A 21,785-nucleotide genomic window follows, 5' to 3' on the forward strand; every position below is an offset into this window, starting at 1 on the left:
TTTTCATCATATAGCATCATTTTTATAATGTCAACAGACAGTAACAAAAAAACTTTTTATGTAAAACTCTACATTAAAATAAAAACTCAATAATATTTTTATCTTGAATATCAACACGATAGCAGTATTTCTAAACAAATGATTAAGCAAACTGCAAAAGTTATTAAAAAGTTATTGAAAAATTTTTAAATCTTCTTTTAAACACTAATTACACTGAAATTAAAATACAAAAAAAAAAAAAAAAAAAAAAAAAATTTATATATATATATACTTATATAGTATTTTATAAATACTTATAAACAGTTATTTTATATAAAGCTATATGACACTTTCTATAAGATGCAAAAATATCAACAATAAATAAATGAAAGGAACTTCAGTTGTTATAAATAATGTTCTACTAATTTTAAAAATAAAAGATAAATAATTTAAAGAGAACTTTACTCAATACAAATTATTTTAATTTTGCTACAAATAAATCTGCAAACTGTAAACACTGCATAAATAAAAATATTCTGCAGATAATTGCATTAGAATGTTCTGGGTACAAATATAAACATATTAAGAACATTTTCCCATAAAATAAAATTTATGAAATTCCTATTAACTTTCTGAAGTTCTTTGAGTAACTGTACAGCAGTTTTTTTTTTTCAGATAAACTTGATCAAACTCATTAAAAACTACAAAATTGTGTAGAACGGGATTCTTGAATTATTGTCTCTCCTAAACTTGAAGTTAATTTTCTATCCAAAACCTTTCAAAACTGATTTCATCACTATTTCAATAGTTTAAAGCGTACGTATAACAGCTTGTTTAAGCAATTTCATATTCCATGCTGAAATTTAGGATTATACTTTGTGAAATATGTTTCATAGAATAATGACTTCTTTAACTATGCCACTCTAATGTCATACTTTCAATGCAGGAACATCAAACAAGTCACAAACACCTTCATTATCATCAAGGTTAAAATAATAATCATGTTCCCCTGGGGGAGGTGACAGTCGAAGAAGAGGAGCAAACACTAAAAAAAACCAAAAACAATAAACATTCTCTTTTTTTATAACCTTCTCATAGTATCAGAAAACATTTACCAGAAAATTTATTAAATAAATTAACAAAAAATTGTTTTACAATTAAAAATCTATTTAATAATTAAAACATTCTAAAAAATTTAACTTGAATTAATTATTTGAAAAAATTAAATATATTATTTGATTATAAATTATAAATAATACTTATTTCTTATTTAAATTATTTTTATACTTTATATAAATTATTTAAATATTTTTAATAAAATTTATTTTAAATTATTACCAAGAAAAGCTTTGACAAAATTATTCATAGTTGTTCATAGATATTACAGTCCAGTTAGCGCTTAACTGGATAGTAACATAACAAAGTTAATGCTACAAACATAATGCTTCAACAACTTGAGAATAACAAATATAAGAAAAATAAAAAATGAAATTTTTTGTTTTTGAAATGATTGCTTACAATACATAATCCTTTATTTATAAAACTGTCTAAACCTATTTTTTGTTTTAGTCATGAACATTTAAGTTAAAGACATTTAAAACAGTATTATCAGTATATGTTTTTATTTATAAAACTGTCTAAACCTATTTTTGTTTTAGTCATGAACATTTAAGTTAAAGACATTTAAAACAGTATTATCAGTATATGTTTTCACTTTTTTTTTTTTAAAGTTTAACGATTTAACACTTGTGTGGTTTGGAATTACTAAAATACCATTTTCTTGTTTAAATATGACATTATGGAAGAGAAAAAGCAATTTTTTACAACTAAATATCCTTCCGGTATTTATTTGTAAAAAATCCCCTAACCTATTTTAAAGATCAAGTATTTTTATTCTTACTCTTGTATTTACAAAACCATTTTACTTTTTTTTATTGTTTTCGTGTTATAGTTTATACTTTATTTGTTATAGTTTATACTTTATTTGTTTACAAACATCCAACTTACACTCATTTTCTTTACAAAATTGATCTAAATTCATATCTTCTATTTCATCTAAAAAAAAATTAAAATATTTGAAAACAAGTATCCTACAATAAATAAAAATCAACTTATCAAATAAAGTTAAATTACATAAAGCCTACTTTGATTAATGGCAAAAATATTCTTATATATTGTGTGACAGGCATTTAGTATGTAAATCATCCAGCTTTTGGTTAGGTTTTATGTTTTATGACATAAGGAATAGTCATATTAGAAGTATTTTTTTTAAATCTAAAAGAGGTTTAATAAACTAACTTATAATGACCCTTTATCAATCAAAATAGATTTTTATAAATGTTTTAAAATATTTTAGTAGTAAGTTGTGAAATCATCATATTGTGAGGAATTATTATAAGTTTCCCTGATACATTAATGATTTCATTTGTTTACCAATTTATTTATTGTTATTGTATTACCATCTGACTGTGAATATTATTAATAAATATCAACCTTAATATATATACAATTCGCAACCACAATATATTATGCTAATACTTTTTAAATAACCTGTAAATGAGATTTACAAACATAAAAGAAGACCACATCATTATAAATACCATCAACTTTATTATTCAAACACAACCACTAATTGTTTCTAGAAGCTTGGAAGACGCCATTCACAAAACCCTTCCCCAATTAAAGCTAAAACTTCAGCTTTAATCAACAATCTTGTATTCCACAATGCAATTGATCTTTTGTAGTGCATCCAATTTAGCCCATCTTGTTGCTCTTTTCAAGGTTTCTGTTTTTGCTTGACTTTTCACACTTTCTTTTGGTTCAATTACACTTTTTACTTCACAATCAATTTCCAGAATTGGTTTGAATTGGTTGTTTAATCATACAACTGTTTCCCACTCATACTTTAAAACCACACCTGACTCCATCTTTACCTTCAATTTTGCTTTTAATTAGTCCAATATGGAGAAGTGCTTTGTTTTTCATATCATCTTTAATAAGCACTAAGCTTCTGATTCCTAGCAGTTTTATGTTGCTTTTCTAGTTTCATTTGGTTTGGTTTGGAGCAATTTTTTGCTTAAATTTTGGTGGAACACTAATTCACTGTTTTGTCTGATAATCCAAGTATCCTCATGATCAGTGTTCAATAAGAAAGTCTTTTTAATAACTGAACTTAAATGTGTACATCTCCCAGCAAGAGCCCATTGCAACATAGTTAATTCTGCTCCTGGATCTTTAACTGGGTCTTTTCTGATAATACACGGTTCTGTAGTTTTTATTTGTTGATAATCAGTAGCACAGAGTATTATATGAACAGGTTGCAATTCATCGCTTCCTACATTGCCACCGAATTTCAGTTTCCTCAATTTTTCAAATTTCATTTTTATTTTTTTGCCCATCGAATTGGGTAAAAAAGTTTTAACTTCAGTTTTGTTAACAAGTTCGTACATATATATAAACTTCCAGCACACATATCCAACATTTTATTCTCAATTTTTCACCATTTACTTTTGCAATCACTGTCAGTGAGTAGTTGTACTGGCCTTAAGTATCATTCCCATGGTTTCTTTTTTGTTTTTAACTTTACCATTAATTGCTGCATTAGCATATTGACAGATTGATTCAAGAATCATCTTTAATTAAAGCTTTGTGAACCTAAATGTCTTCTTCATAAGCGTCTTGTAATATATGAATAATTTAAATATACTGAATCAATGTTTTTGTCATTGTCCAAGACTATCCTGGTCAGCTCGCCTTTCGCCATTTCAAATCTTGTTAATAAGTTTGTTCTTATAATTTATTCAAGTGTATTTAATTTTAGTAAGTGACATCATTGTAAAACTTCTGTAGATAGCAACGTATATTTAAAAATAAAAAAGACTTAAAAATCACACTAAAATGGAGAGCTTCGACTAAAACTACAAAGTTAGTTTTTCTTAGTATATGTTTATTATTTTGTTTTAATCAAAAAAAATTTAGTCCAAGCATTTTTTTTTAAAGATTTCTCAAATTGAAACACATTGTTATAAAATTTTTTTTTTTTAAGATTTCTTAACTCTTTATCACTATAATTTTCTCTTAAATTTAAATAATTTTGCTCCTTCCAATGCTTCTAAAAATATTAAAAATTTATTTATTCATTATTGTTGTTATTATTTACAAAATCTTCTCCTTTTAGCCAGCTCAAGCTTATTTAGGCTCACCTGCAATACTTTTTTAGGCTCACCTGCAATACTTTGGCAAGTGCTTAAAAAAATGCCTCCAAAAAAAAAAATACAGGTATTTTTATAAATTGCAACATATCTTTTTCATTAAATATTTTGATAAAAAACAGTTTAATGTACAAATTACTTTTTTTTAATTTTATAAATAAAATATTTGTTATGCCATTTTTATATTACTTATCTTATTTAGAATTTAAATAAAATGTTTGCCTTGCCGTTTTTAATTTATTACAAAATAAATAATAAAAATGTTGTTTTTAGTTTTAATTATTTTATTTAGAATTTAAATAAAATGTTCATTTTGCTGTATTCATTCTAATTTTTTGCTAAAATAAATGGGCAAATAGTTTGAGAAAAATAAACTAGTTATGTGTAATATTTTGTATAAATTTGATTAAATAAAAGTTATAAACACAAAATTTTTTTTTTCTTCTAACAATAAAAAAAAGAAAACATTACGCTTCAAAACAATACAAACACATAACACAAAGCATGTATTTATCTTTATTTATGTATTTATATAATCAAAACATCAATATAACATAAAATAACATAAAAGGGTTAACTCAATTGCACATGAACCACAAAAACAAGAACTGATACATTGACACTTATAAGAAACATCTTTCAACAAGTGTTACAAAAAAAAATAATCTTGATCTCTAAAAATGATAATCTTATATGATTTTTTCTTGAAACTTGATAAATAAAGAAAATTTACTCTAAATAAATATAACACAAGCATAACCACAATTTTTACTTGTAAACTTTATTTCTTTAAAAACATTCTTTAAACACATTACCTGAGATCCTTTTTGAATGCTGAGGGTCACCAATATTGCTGGTGAGTATTGGATCTAAATTAAAATTTAAAACAATTAAAAAAATAAATTTTTTTTGAATGTTAACTTTTTGATTCATAACTTAATCATAATTGCTTCTTTAATTTATTTTGATTCCAGTTTCTAAATGACTTCAACATTTTCTGACGAAAGAAAATTTATTTTTTTAACCTGGAAAAATAACATTATGACATGATTATGACATGATAGTGTTACTATGCTGGTTAACACAAAATAAATTGAAGAAGTTGAAGATATAATGCAAATCATATATTCCTAATTTAGTCATTAAATTTTATGCTCTCAAATTCTGTTGTTAGTTTAATTTTTTAGTTTTAAACAATTACGTTGAAGTAACTCTAATAACGAAAATAGTTTCTTATGATTACACTTGATTACTAACATTAGACATAAATATATGAATATTGCAATCAAAGTAAAATCAACAATTTTTGTTTCTGTTTATAAAAAATAAACATTAAATTTCTGCTTCAAAAATAAAAACCTCAAGTTTTTAAAGAAAAGATTAAGATTTATTTAAAATAATAAATTTATCTGTACCATCAGTTTCCATGTCTTCACCATTTGTTTTTAATGCATCTCCATCTTTGCTGCTGACCAAGCATTCAGCACAGTTGTTTGGACTTTCAGGTGACACATTGGTAACAACAGGCACATCTGACTTTGCATCATGATTTACCAATAGTACACAAATAGGCCCATTTTCACTGTTTAAGTGCATTTGATAATTAGCTGTATGGCCTAACTGGTAAAAATAAACAAACTACATTTACCACATTGTAAAAAATCATAAAACTAAAAAAGTATTTAACATGGACATATATAAGATTGTTTATGTGGGTATATACAAGAAAAATGTTTTAGTGGATGTATGAAAGATAAGTGTTTATATGAGTGTTTATAAAACAAATGTTAACATGGATGTAAGTAAGTGTTTAAATGTGTGTAAGATAAATGTTTAATTGGATGTATATAATGTGATTAATACGCAATTAAAGGCAATTTTCAACTTATCAAAACACATATTTGTGTATAACATGGATACCTAATGGACCCATAAAATATTTTTATGTAAAATAAAAATTATATTATTGAATATAAAAAATTCAAAACACAATGTTATAAAAAAAAAAAAAATCGAAACACATGGTTATAAAAAAATTCTTTTGCTTTATATTACAAAAAAATTTAATAGGTAGAATCAAAATGTACTAGGTAAAAAGTTTTCAGTAACTTTTTAAACTAAAAAACAATTTTTGCAACTTAATTGCTACATAGTAAAACTAAAAATTTCAGCAAAAGCTAACAAGACTAAAAAAAGTCTACTAATGATGTAACCTTAAGTATTTGTCCATTCGCTTATAGAGCAACTAAAATTGCTTACATCTTACTTAAGTTGTCAGCTAGGATCAATAGTAGTTTCGTATTTTAATTTTTTGGCAGCTTTTCTCAACTGCAAAGGAAAAAGACAATTAAATTAATAAGGAACTGTTAAATTAAAAATAAATTTAATAAAAAAAGTAAAGTTGTTTGTTTTTGTCACAGTCAATATTTTTAATATCAACTATGACAATATAATAATTTTCTAAACAAAACTTCTTTATTTAGAAAACAATTTTTGTCCATAATTAATGTTTTGTTTAAAAAAGTTTAAATAAAAATTTATTAAACTATAACAAACAATAGGTTAAGCATCATTAATAATTTATGCGTACATTCATGCGATTTCAACTTGTTTCTCCGTGCAGTGGCCTTGTTTGTCAAGGTTCTCGCTTCGGAGTTATAGAGTTGAGAGGGTTATAACCACAATTAAGTAGCCTCTTTGTCTGTAGTGACCTTCTCGGCCTTAGGGAGGTGAATTACCAACCAACAAGCAAACAAACAAAAAAACAAAAACAAAAAAATTTAAAATGCAACTATAAACATATAAAAAATGGTTTATTCGTATTTTGAATTGAAAGAAAAAATGCAATTTTGAATTGAAAAGAAAAAATGACTTAAAATGCAACTATAACGTTTTAAAAAAAATGATAGTTGCACTTAAAACACATGTCTATTCTAATTTAATTTAAGCTGACTTCATTTTTTTTACATTCAGTAAAATTAAATATTGTAATTTTGTTAAACTTTTGTTTATAACTATTTTAAATGCTTTTAAAAGGTTTTTTAAATAATCACAAGGAATAAAACTTTTATAGTTCAAATTTTATTATTAATCACTCTTTTGTGAGTAATAATTGTCTGGTCACCCTGCTGGCCTACTAATTGGTATTTTTTTTAGATTTCAGTTAGCCTTTGTATAAACGAGATGTTCCATACTACAGGACAACCATGATGTTATGCCCCTATCTACATATTTACAACAAACTGATATTGTTTATATTATTATGAACTTGTAACAAAAAAAGGATTTTAACACCTTTACAACTTTTAAAAAATGTGTTTAAGGGGTTTCATTCATTTAACATTTTTATTGATAAGTCTTACATTTTATTTTTTATATCTTCTAGAAACCATGCAGTCTAGTGGATACATACTTAAAACGTAAAATCTTGGTAGAAGGAAATAGCAGAGTTCTTTTCTGTTAAACTTAAACAGAGTAAACATTTTTTGAAAAAAGAAAAGATTATATAAAAGTTTATAATACAACCATGGGAAAAACAATTTTTATGAAAAAACGAAAACAGATGCTAAACAAAATCCAACATTAAACAAGAAATATGTGAAATATTTTATAAACACAATTTCATATAGACATAAATCTACTAGTTTTAATCATTACAATAATGATGACCAAAAATTTTTCTATATAGTTTTGACAGCTATAAGTAAAGAAACATTTATTTTAAATGTTTTGTTTAAAGCAAGTCATTATCAAATTAGTGCCATGACCCATGAGTTAATATATATATATCTGACATATATAAAATTCGCCGAATGGTCACACACGAGCAAAAAGAGACGGTAAAGTATTTAGTTAATCTTATTACAATTTTTTTAATATATGATTTATCCGCTGATTTTCATATTATTACTATTATCAAGGAACTTTTATGCAATATTATCTTACATTCATTACTCAGCTTTGTTTTAATTTTCACAGGCGCAATTTTCGTCTTTTATTATTATTCGGAGAATTTCTTATATCCTTCACTACATGTTTAAATCTTTACATTTTTGCAGGCGATATATATATGTTTTTTTCTACTTTCAAATATTACTTGATTTTTAGTTATGATTTTAAGTTGCGCGGGTTGTTTCATTTTCTTACACTTTAGATTGGTTAACAAAATTCGAATGAAGTATCTATGACAGCGTTAGAGTTTTTTGAAGACTCTACTATGTTTTATTTTATTTTAAAAGAGTTTTTAATAGGGTATATTGCCATTTGATTGTTTTTGGTTTATTTGTGCTGGAAGAACCTATGTGGTTTAAATCATTGACATATTGCATGGTCTTAGAGGAAAATTTAATAGTATTTTCTGTTTGCACACTTTAGTTGTTTTAGTTTTGTTTCTGGTGTTTTTATTTGAATTTTAATTTATAGTGCTTAGTTTTTTCTACCAGTGGTATGGTGATTTATTTAACTATTTATATTGTGCAGTAGATCAACACTTTTTATATCATATCATCAAAAAAATATTAGTGTTTCACAAATTTGGGTATGGTTGGGTTTTGGCTATTTGTAGTGAAACCCTTTTTACTGCAGTATGGAATAGGCGTAAGTCGCGGGGTAAAGCATAAGTGGCGATGACGTTTGTCTGACGGGATAAACTAGTTATAAGTGCTGATCCTCATCGAAACGCAAGTAATAATAGACGTGACTCTAAGGAGATGTTTATTACTTAATCACTACACAAATTATGTTTACACATTGGCATTAATGTTTTTTTTTCCAATTCTGAGGCCTTTGATTGTTGTATGCATACTTTTTATTTTTTAATGTATTTTTTGTTTTATTTATTTTTTGTTTGGTGATCTATTTTTTGTTTATCTTAGTTCATATTAGTATTTATATAACAATTTATTTTTTATTATTATTGTTAGTACTGTTTAGGTGCATTGTCTATCTTATTTTAAATATTCCTCTATTAATCTTTATTTTTGTCTTGACAGCTGTCAAAATATGCTTTGTTTGAAAAATAATTCTCTTAATGTACTTCATTTCTTCCCTCAGGTGTTCACTGCTCGTGTGTGACCATTCGGCGAATTTTATATATGTCAGATATATATATGCCAAAGTTTACAAATAAATTATATATATATATACACTCTATTTTGCTTAAACTAAAATATAAAACTGTTGAGAGAGCTGCGACACAGCAAGTTACCACATCAATAATTAGAACTAAGTGTTTTAATTACTAATAAAAGATACATTTTATATTACTTACAAAATCTGGTGGAGGAACTTCAAGTTGTGTGCCAGATGGTGCTTGAATAGCAAGTAATGTTTCTCCTTTAAAACACATACATACATCTTCATGTGAAACATACGCATGACGCTCATTTTCAGGATCCTCTGAAATGTTTTTTAAACTTTGCTGAACCCATAGCTGTTGCTGATCTAGAATTGTTTCAACAGCATCAAGTTTACTTATTTCTCCTTTAAGTTCACATAGTTTATCAGAAATTTCTTGAGAATTGCAACCAGGACCAGCCCCTCTAGAGTAAAAAAAAAAATTGAATATTAAAAATTTTCATTGCAAATATACTTAAAATGGTCATTTTCGAAACTTAAAAACACGACATATACTTAAAATGGTCATTTCCAAAATTTAAAAACACGACAAGCCATAACAGGGTTTGGAATCACAAAATTTTTGTCTTCCTATAATCTATCTTTCAAATGGTACTTAATTATCTGATTATACAGTTAAAAAAAAAACCATTGTCATATTTTTTAAACTTGCATGATAGTAAGAAAAAAAAGAATATCAAACAAAAAATGCTGGTTTAGATGTTTTAGTAGCAAAAACAGTTGTCAAACACTTATAAATTTAGATGACAACAACTCTGTAAAGTTGTTATGGCACGGCACTTAAAACAAAAAATTTTTATATAAAAGTTTCAAGGTTTATGATAAACCATGAGTGCTCAGTTGGATACAGGACATTCAAAAAACAAAAAATATTAACTTCAATATAGATGAAACAAGCCACATTAAATGCTTAGACTATGGGTAAGAAAATCCCAAAAAAATAATCTTGTGTGATTTATAGTTCCAAAGATATAGCTAATCAAAGTTACATATTTAGACAGGGCATTGTATTATTATATATTTATTAATAATAGCAAAATCTTTTGGCATATTCTATATTACTAGGTGATCAAACACAACAGCAAAACTATACATGTATAGTTTTGTCTTAAAAGTTGAATTTCATTTTCATAATTAGGATAACAATATCTCTATAAAAAAAAAGTCCTTTTTACTGGTGCCCCTAAATAAGTTACGCCCCTGGATACGCCACTGTCAGCTTAATGTCAGTGGACAAGTGTTTAAACCACTCTGAGAGAAAGGTTAGATTTTCTTCCTAAACTGCTGCACTTTCTTCCTTGTTCTTACCCTGTAGTAAATACTCCTCTTTTTCTTTATCCTTTAAAGCTTTATCTAGAAAATTTTCATGACTTGAACTTTTTTTAATTAAAAGTGCGATTGATTGATCGAAAAATCAATATTAAAATATTATAAAATGATATATTCAGAAATCATAAAACTCGAAATGATATTTTTAATGACAGTTTAATTAAAAAAAATTTCATATTAAAAAGTAAAATAATAGTACTTTTTTAATAGTATTTTTTATTAAAAGGAATTCTTTTAATAAAAAATACTCATACTGTTGCATTTTGCATTCTATGGTGATATAATCAAATAAAGAGTATTATGTATCCTTTGAAATCATATCTACTTTTCAATGACAATAAAAGTAATTTTAATATATCTTATACAATTTTGAAATTAAGCTATTGAACAAAAGATATTGTTACAAAAACATAAATAATCAGAAAAACAATCAATGTAAAAAATTTTTTAGACAGTTTATTAATTCTTGTTTCTTATCTCAGAATCTAAGAACTTATCAACAGCATCATTAACAAAGGTAAGTTTAACATTTCATGTCTAATTCATGGGACTGATCTTATTACCTCTCCCAAGGAAAAGGCTGAATTATTTGCAAAAAACTTTTAATCTGACTCTTGAATCCTGTGGCCATTCTCTTCCTTCCATTCCAGTTAAACAGGTTAACCAACTGTTAGACATTCAAATCACTCCAGCTTCTGGAGTACCTCATGATTCTATCCTTGGTCCTGTTTTGTTTTTTAATTACATTAATGATCTTCCTGACCACCATACATCTAAAGTGACTCTATTTGCTAATGACTCAACTTTAAACTCTTGTCTTGATAAAAAGTCATCTCTTTTGATTGCTAAGAACAAGCACCCGATCTTGAATCTGATTTCACTTCTGTAACAGATTGGAGCTTGCAGTGCAGTGGCTTATGAATTTTAACTCTAACAAAACTCAGTTATTTACTGCAAATAATTTAATTATCTAAATATTAAAATTATCTAACAATTTTTAATTATCTCAATACTGTCAACATTATTATATCGATGAATGGCAAACCTCTCAGTCCTCTTCTTTACATCTTGAATTATTGTTCACTATGGAAACCATATATCAGCCCAAGGAATTAAGAAAAAAATAATTATTGCCGACCTTAATTTCTATGAGGTCGGCAGAAAAAATGTAAAACAAAGGATTGACCATAAAAATAGAAACGAGGTCAACAATTTTTTGCCAACCTTAAACGCTACTAGCTCAGCAGTTAGGTCAGCATAGCCGAATGCCGACCCCAATTCCAAGGGTTGATATATACAATCGATTAGTAAGTTAGCATCTGCTAGGTGCTTCTCTTTTTTTTGCTCGCCATTTTCTTACTTCTGATTCTGTACTCTATCTCTACGAATCTCTTATTTGTCCAGGAGTCGAAATAGGTGTTGGACAATGTCACCCCTTGGACCATTCTTGAGACCTGTTAGAGGAGAGCAACTAATCATTGTTCATTTTTTCAGTAAAAATGAACAATAGTTTGCTGCCCCCTTAAACAGGTCTTTAAACAGTCTGGGGGGCGCCAATGTCTGACATTTATTTTGACCCCTGTTCACCCCTGTATGGAATACTGTAGCCATATTTGGGCTGGTACTTTTAATGATGCTCTTTCTCTTCCAGACAAGGTCCAAAAATGCATTGTAAACCTGATTGATGGACCTGCTTTATCTGCCAAACTTGAGCTTCTCTCCCACCATCGTAAAGTTGCATCTCTTTCTCTTTTCTACAAATATTATTATGGTAGCTATTCAAAGGAGCTATCATCTCTAATTCAATGGCTGGTCACTTACAGCCTTGTTGGAAGTGAACCAGAATTAAAAAAAAAACCTTATTCTGCTTATTATATATTGCTTATTATAATCATCTATGAAAGAGTTTATGAACTGCAACAATCCTTAAATGTTATATTTATCTGGATAAGGAGACTTAGTTGAGCAACTGGCTCCTACACCTGAACTAAATTTGATATCTGTCTGGAAAAACTTGCTGCTTAGAAATATTTTGTTAGATATCTGACCAGGACTTAATGATTGAGTCAACAAAAAGTCATTCATTGAGACAAACTTTATAGAGATTGAAACAAGTCAAACAAAATAGATAACTAGAATTTTCTTCAAACAAAAATTTTAGAATCATTTATGAGTGTGATTCTGATTGTTCAGTGTTTAAGGAATTTTTGTAAACTATTGCTTTTGTATGTCAAGTTACAAACTTTCAAAGAAACATAAGAGAGTGTAAAAGTACTCTAGACGGGTGTTAGTAGAAACACTAGCAATCTTGCCATTACTGCAAATTAAAAAAAAATTAAGAGAAATTTTTGAAATGTTACAGTCATTAAATACTTGTATTTCTTGTAAGATAAATAAATGATTTTATCTGTTTAACAATAAATTTTAAATCAGTCAACTCTACGTAAAGATGACAGGATTAGGAACTACATAAACTAGGAACTACTAAATGCTCTGAATTAGAGAAACTAGATGGTGCTAATGTATAGTAAGAATTTAGATTAAAAAAGCAGATAACTGAATATATTTAGAAGTTCCAGATATTAAAAAAATATATAATCTTTTATATATGGGTGAAATTAAAGCCCTCTGCATTTTATTAAAATATTTTTGTTACCCTTACAGATATATCAATATTATTCTGATGCTTGGATGACCAGCCCCTGATTATAACATAATTTCTTATCGTGTTATGGAAAGAATTTTTAGTCATTTTACTTTTTGCTAAATGATTTTTATCACTTCTATTAAAAGAATATTGCATAAGGATTTCCCAAAAAGAAACATCTATTTTTGATTTATTGATAGACAGTTTGTCCTGTTTGTAAACTTCATTTAAATAACAAATGGTGTAAAATGGTCACAAAAAAATACATGTTCTTAAATTTCAAAGTTTTGTTTTATCCAATAGAAAAGTAGCTAATATGTTTGAATCAGTTGAGGACAAACATCATGATCGTAGTCTATTTAGAGTGTCAAACTTGTTACCTAAACTAAACAGATATCCTAAAGACACTATTATAAGCTTTTTTTTTATTGTCATGGCACTAGGTTAAAATATCCATTTAGGAACAACAGAAAAACCTCTCAACATTTAATAAACCAATGAATCAATTTAGAGTGGCAGCACAATTGATTTTGGGAGATATTACAAGATGATGGGGATTCGCAGATTAAAAAAACAATATTAAACCTAATTTAAGCATGGTTAAAAAAAGATGTACCTTTTATATGCATTAATAATAAATACAAAAGGTTGTTTATATGGAAACATGACTTTGGATCTATTGCTTGTGAACTCCGAATATTAAAAGAATACATTATATAAATCATTTATAGCTTGCTTTTTTTTTTTTTTTTAATATTAACTTATAAAAAGTGATGATTAAATGGATTACTTTAAAGAATATTGGGATATGGAATCCAATACAATATTAATAAGTTTTTTTTAACAACTATAAAAAATATAATTTTTTTAATCACGCAGGGGCTATTCTAGGAAAAAAATTTGAGAAATTTAGCGGAAAATCTGAATTTTTTTAACAAAAAACAAAAACAATATTTACCATCAAAAAACTATTTTTAAAACAAAAAAACATCCTCAAATTTTAATTTGTGCGGCACCCAAATACGGTTGACGCTGTCGAAAACAGCCTAGAATAGCCCCTGTCATGATCATTTAATTTATCAGAGATATTACAACTGATAAAAAAAGTGTTATTTAGATAATAAGGCTGTAGTCTGTCAATTAATTTTGTTTTTCAATGAATGCAACAAACAAAACAGTCTGTTATTGTATTTGTTGTTGTTGCAATTGAAACTGCCAGTTCATTTGCTGTTGTTGCTTTTAGAGCTGCATTTGCATATTTGGCATCATACCATTATTAGAATTTTTAGCTTCTTATTTTTTGCAATTCTTTTTTTTGAGTTTTCAAATCTTTCTTTTTATTGTACTCTAATCATTTCATTTTTTCCGTCAAGAACTTTAAGGTGTCTGTCTATGAGGTCTTAATACAAAAGGTGTCACTTTTGTATTAAGAACATATTTTCATTTTTTATATATTTATAACATATTTCCATCATTATAACATATTTCCATCAACTTTTTTTTCTGTTTTGCCAAATGTTTCTACTACTATTTAGCATATTTGTTCTGCTTTTACCTCATGATGTCATCAATGTCCTCAGAATTCTCTTTAATTTACTTAGTGTTTCAGACACTTTTTACATATCATACAACTAGAACACCAAAGTTTTCTCTATGACCACCTTCATTGTTACTAAAATTCCTATTAGATTGGTAATATATATACCTGTAATATTTATCACCCATCCATTCCATTAAACTTTCTTTTAAGAAAAGTAGGGTCAAATTAACAGAACTTTTTAACATAAGAAAATATTTCTAATCTGATTCCATTTTTGCTGTTTTTATTTTCATAATTTTTAATTTATTAACTTTAAAGCATTAAAAAAAAAATCACAAGAAGATTTTTGAACTCATTAATTATTTATATAGCACATTTTTGAAAATTGATAAGAAAAAAGAATTTATACCGTATGTTTCGACGGCAATGTGTTATGCCTCAAGATAATGCTGAAATGCTTAAACAGACTTATAAAAAATCTGAAGGACTCTGTCAGTAGAAGAGATTACATTGAATTTCAACTTTTTACTTTCACATTATATTTAATTTTCAACGAAAATTAAATATCATGTGGAAAATTCACATTCTGCTGAATATATTCTGACTAATATATGACTCAAGCCAGAGTATGAACACTATAAGCAAGACTTGACTTAGTAACTTAGTTGCGTGCTGGCCCCAAAGGGAATCCCAAATGGGCCTTAAGCTTTTTATCTTAGAAGGGTCTTTTGGAAGAAAAAAAAGCTACACTACATCCTTTAAATGGTCAACAAATATTTTCCTATTCACTTTATTAATGCTTTCACAAAATAATTCTTTAATTAAGTGAATCTAATTTTGAATAATCTGAAGTGTTGTGAACTATAATTGTGAACTAGTACATTAGTATTTTTCATAATGAAAACATCATCTAACATCGGTTTCAAAAATAATTGAAAAAATGTTTATTTTTATACCGCATAAATCGATTTTAACATTTAACATAACATTACGTTTAACAAATTGTAATAAATTAAAGAAGGCTTAATAGTTAAATAAAGCGATCACAACGATTGTGAAATTATTTAATTAAAAGAAACCAAAATCACTGATTTTTAAGTATTACAATATATTGCTTGTAAAATTAGTTTTTTCAATTAAAAGATTTTATTAATAAAACTGTTTAGTTTTAAATTGCTTGCTTTGCCAACTGTCGGATTATTTAATTACTAAGTAACCATGGAATTGAAACAATGCCTTAAGTTGAAACCTCAAGTTTGTTTTCTGATTATTTTATGCGGTCAAAATCTTTTCAAAATAATAAAAATGATTTAAAAAATTAACTTTTCTAAAAGGTTTTACTATTAAATCAATCTGTGGAAAAATGAATTATTATATTATTAATTGATTATTAAAAAACAAATATGAAAACAAATATTTGAATAGATAAAGATTTATTTACCCTAACAAAAAAAAATTGCCGTGAGACAAATCATAGCATTGTTTTTTGATTGAAACTCCAAGTAATCTTATACAAGTTAATTAAATTTAAAGCTTGAAAATTATTTGAAATAACAAAAGCTTGTAATGTATCAATTAAATTAACTAGTTTAATATTTCTTGTTTTATGTAAAATAGTAATGCACGCATTTTTCAAAACAAAAGTTATACACTTTAAGAATTTTGAGTTTTACAAGTTATCAGGCAAATTTTTATTTCAAATTAAATTTGGTATAAATTCCCAGATTATCTATTGTTCAGTTACATAACAATAAAATATTTTTTGACACAAAATGTTTTTGCAATTAACTTTTGAGGGATAAAAATAATCAATTGATTTTTCTACACTCTCAAAAAATATCTTTTTCTATACTATTTTAAATCTATCATTACTACAATACCAATGTTGATAAAAACCAGCTCTCGTTATAACACAATGTAATGCTAATTAGTTTTCTCTTTGTTACATACCGTTATAAAAAAGTAAGTAACAAAAAATGTCGTCTAAAAAGTAGCGGTTTTTAATTTAGAAATTCAACTAAAAAAAAAAAAAGTTTTTTAAAGATTTTATCATCATTTATCTTTTAACAGTTTTATTATTTTATGTCTGATAACAATCTATTCTATTCAGATCTAAATGCAACGAAAAAAATAAAGAAATTATTAGGCTACAGTTACTTATATGGAATATTGTTTTATATGGAATAAGCTCTTAGTTTAAAAAAATCTGGGTAAGTCCCAGATTTTAAATTTTTTGCAGAACCTGCTATGCCCTAGTCTAGTAAAAGTTAAAATCAAAAAATGAATAAGAAACCATTACCTGGTTTAATCAGTTCTATTAGTTAATATATTTATACTTTGCTGCACCTACCCGTAACAACTAGTTAATGCATCCTGTTAATTGATCATAAATGTGTGATGTCATTTGTAGAAAAATAACTATATTGTCATGTTAAATAACCTTTATGTATGCATACATGATATTTATAGCAATTGTCATGTTAAATATCTGTTACATGGGGATACATGATATTTATACCAATTAAATAATGTATGTTATACAAACATATGTATATTTATATATAAATAAGAATGTATGTTCATGTCTGTATGTATATGTATAAATGTATCTGCATTCATATGCATGTGCAATCATGTTTTGAAAATAAATGTATACATGTATCAGGCTTGGACAGGAATGGCGTGCGATCGAACACCATTGCTGACCACGCAAATGATTTTTTTTTGACAACTCGACCACAAATGTTTATATGTTCTAGAAAGATTTTAGAAAATCACTAAAAAAATAAATGCTGTTTTCTTCCTAATTTAAGTTGAACTTAAATTAGGAAGAAAATTAAAGAAAACAATTCCTTACGAAAAAGAAAATATATAAGCACTAAAAAAAACTCAAACTTGAAGCAAGCCTTCCCAGGAGACGCGTGCAGTTTTTTGTCTTGTATGTCCACGCATGAGTATTTTATTTTAGACAACTTGATCACTGCTGTTTGCAAGTTTTATTATATTAGGCATTACTGAAAAAACTAAGTTTCAAAAAAAAAGAAAGAAAAACTAACAAAATAATAAATTAAAATAGAAAAAAAATTAATAATTTGTGTACTGTTTTTATTTTTGTTTCTTTAGGGTGGTTGTTATTTTTAGCAACAAAATTGGATAAGGTAAAGCAAAAATAAAAGCAGTTTTAAGTCAGCATTAAAAATAATGACTTCCTTATATTTTATTTGTTTTTTAAAGAGGAAAGCGAAAATGTAAATTGCTATATGTTTGTAAATTATATTTGTATAATTTTAATATAACAAGTATATATTGCAATTATTTTATGTATAACTTTTTTTATTATATAAGTATATTTATTTGCATATTAGCATACACATATTTACATACAGACATCTAAAAAACATGCCTACATAAAAAAAATTTAAATATAGCATCTTTTGTCAATTTACACAAAATGCGTTTTTTTTTAAACAACCATTATAATTAATTTTTTATTTTATTTAAAGCCTTTGCGTAAAATATTGACTTTAGAAAAGATCAACAAAAAAAGATAACAATTTTTTATTGCATTTAAATTGCGATTAAAAGTTAACAACTTTTGCATTTGAATGGTTAAAACATTAAAACAGTCGTGGTCAATTTGCAAAGAAAAAAATATATAAGCGTGGTCAGTTACAGCATGTGACCATTCCTGTCCAAGATGTTTTGATGCAACTAAGCTGCTATAATTGTTATTTAAGTATGAATTTTGAAAAAAAAAATCACTTTTTCCTAATTTTTTTAAGCACTTATGTTAATTAATTTCAGGACCTGATTCTCTGAAGAAATTACTTAACAAAAATCAAAACAAAATTATATTTTAAAATGACTTCCAAATTCTTAAACAAGTCTAAACCCCTTTATAACTTAGCCTACTGCCCAGACCTCTTGCATTTTGTTAAGATTTAAAATTAAAAAATTTTTTAAACAGGATTACAACTCTTATGTTTATAAGGTTCTGTTTGGATGTCACAACATAAAACCTACTAACCACTTTGGTCCAATAGTGCAACAATAAAATACTTACTTCCATTGAATGCTATTTTTAGATTTTTTTTCTATTAACCCAATTCCTTCAAGAACATTTGTAATGTCATAAATTCTTCTTTTCTGACGAACTGCTAACTGGTCAGCAGCCTAAAATAATACTTTAGGTTTTAGGGAAAAGTAGTTTATTCCTTCAATTTCTAAGTTTGACTTTATTTTAATTTTTTTACTTTTATTAACATGTAAATATAATTTTTTTTCAATCTATAAAAATTTAATAAAATAATAATAATAATAAAAAAATAAACCGATAAAAAATCAAATAAAAAATTAATAAAACTTTTTAACCCCTTAAAGACCAGGCCCGAGATATCTCGGGTCATGCTATATGGTCTAAAAAGACCGAACCCGAGATAACTTGGGCGGTCACATATTTTACGTTTCATTATGTATTAGCCCGAAATAATTCATGAAAATAATCTTATAACAATATTATTATATTAAATCAACTAAGAATCAATCAAATTAATAATATTTAGATTTATAACAGACTTTTTTTATTCTTAATATGTCAATATCTAAGTTCTAAGCATAAAAAAAAATTGATTTTTTTGGTGCATTCATTTGAAAAAATATCGGTCCTTAAGGGGTTAATAAATAAAAATACATTATTCAATAATTATATTGATTAGTTATGAGAAACTTAACCATATATATGAACTAGATTTAATCTAAAATTTCAGCAGATATTCTTTTTTCCTGGATTAAATTTAATGCCTGGATTAAAGTTTTTAATATCATGATTAAGTATTTTAAAAAAACACAAGTGATCAAAATATATTAATACAATGTGACTTATATCTGCAATCAAAGATAATGCTAATCATTAAGTCATTTTCTTTTTAAAAATTTGAAGAAATCTTAGACCCAAAAGCTCCCTAGAAAATGCTAACCATCTACTGAATTGAACTCAAATCTAAACCTTGGTTTACAAATGATATATTTAAAAATTTTGAATTGAAAATTGCAAGATAAAAAATTAAATAGCTTTTTAATAACCTAACAAAGGTCTTTAGTTTTTATTTGTTGTTTTTTTTTTGCAGTATTTTTAATATGGTTTTTAATGGATTTTCATAGTGGCCATTTGAACTTAACAAGTTTATTTAGAAACAATTACTTCATTATTTGTCAAAACATTAAAAAAAAAATTTTCAATAACAAACCTTTTTACTTTAACACATTCACAAATATGTAATAACGAGTAGACACTTTTTTTTTTAATTTCTATTATTATTGTGAACTATGCAATACTTATTAAAGCAATCTTTTTAATTTAAATGTGCAAGATATATTTTACTACTTTTGTTTATGTATATGCACTAGTGGTAGAATGCTCCCCTCATAAGTGAGAAGTTATGCTCTACTTACTTCTCCGCGCAGCAGAGTTTGTCAAGGTTTGTGTTTCGGAGTTATAGAATTGAGAGAGGGTTGTAGCCACAACTAAAGTAGTCTTCTCTACTGTAGTGGCCTTCATGGCCTTGAGGAGGTGAATTGAAATTAAAAAAAAAAAGTAAAATACAGCGCAACCTAAAAATCATTAAATTTTAACTTAAAAATGTTAAATTTTGGTATTAAAAAATATATATATTGTACTTTGCACAGGCTTTAATTCATCTATGTAAACTAACTTACATGAATGTGAAGATGGGTGAAAGCAATTGATTGCCATTCCTGCGGAGGCCTGTATTTATATACATATAAATACAGGCCTCAACTTGTTTCTCCGCACAGTGGCCTTGTTCATCAAGGTTCATGTTCTGGAGTTATAAAGTTGTGAGAGGATTGTAACCACAACTAAAAGTAGCCTCCTCGATTGTAGCAATATATATATATATATATATATATATATATATATATATATATATATATATATATATATATATATATATATATATATATATATATCAGGCCTTGTTTTAAAGCGTTAAGAGTATAGCGATTTACATATGCCTTAAGCGATTTTTAAGTAAGCAGTTAGCGATTTCAGTTAAGCAACTTTTTATCATTTTTAACTTTTAAATCATACAATATGCAGTAAGATAAAAGAAGTAATTAATTTTAAAAAAAGTCACATTAACTTTTGAATGACATTTATGTAAAAATATTTGTTACAAAAGTTTGAATGAAAATTATGTTTTATATAAGCGCTAAATAATAAATTTAAATAATAAACTTTTTCATTATTAAATATTTACTAATAAAAAAAATTCAAAAAAAATTAAAAAATTTATTTTTATCTCGTTTTTATTTTATTGTAATGATTGATGTTTGAAGCAAAGATCATAAAAACATAATTTAATTCTGATAAAAAAATAATTTAAATTCAAAACTAATTTAATAAAAATATATAATTTTATACTGATAAAAAAAATATATAATTTAATTTTGATTTAGAAAATATATTTATTTTTATTAAAATTAAAGTTAGGTTGGGTTTAACTTAACTGTCAAATCTATTTAAAAATATTACTAAATATTGTTCAATTTTTAAATTTTATTTGTTCTTAAAAAAAAATTAGCTCATTTTTATCGCAATTATTTTTTTCGGTTTTCCTTCTGAAACATTTTTTATTTTACTGAAATGTAATTTTATTAATAAAATAATAAACTAATAAACTTTTAACAAATAAAGTAAATAAATTAGAGTAACTTTTTTATTTGTTACTCACTAATTTTTTTTAAATAAAAAATCATTTGTAGTTGCAAAGCCGCATTTAGAAATTTAAGAAATAATCATTTTAAAAATTCAAAAATTTAACATACTTTAATTCATTTATGCAAATGTCGACAAAAGACAGAAATTTGTTAATACCCAACATTTTTACAAATGCAATATTAAATTTAATTATTTAATTTAATA

At 25.8% G+C, this 21,785-nt stretch overlaps 1 protein-coding gene across 1 annotated transcript in view; it reads right to left on the bottom strand.

Moving 5' to 3' along the window:
* Positions 1-361: 361 nt before the first annotated feature.
* Positions 362-21,785, bottom strand: part of LOC136072063 (transcription factor E2F5-like) — a 30,147-nt gene continuing 8,723 nt past the window's right edge. Inside the window, exons 2-7 of the mRNA XM_065820172.1 lie at positions 18,906-19,015; positions 9,460-9,730; positions 5,606-5,810; positions 5,006-5,059; positions 1,987-2,034; positions 362-1,024 (exon numbers count right to left, since the gene is read on the bottom strand). Of these exons, the coding sequence (XP_065676244.1) occupies positions 909-1,024; positions 1,987-2,034; positions 5,006-5,059; positions 5,606-5,810; positions 9,460-9,730; positions 18,906-19,015 (804 nt within the window). The 3' untranslated portion in view covers positions 362-908. The remainder of the gene's footprint in view (positions 1,025-1,986; positions 2,035-5,005; positions 5,060-5,605; positions 5,811-9,459; positions 9,731-18,905; positions 19,016-21,785) is intronic.

The sequence above is a fragment of the Hydra vulgaris genome, chromosome 15 (genome assembly GCF_038396675.1).
Source record: "Hydra vulgaris chromosome 15, alternate assembly HydraT2T_AEP".
In the NCBI taxonomy this organism is placed as follows: Eukaryota; Metazoa; Cnidaria; class Hydrozoa; order Anthoathecata; family Hydridae; genus Hydra; species Hydra vulgaris.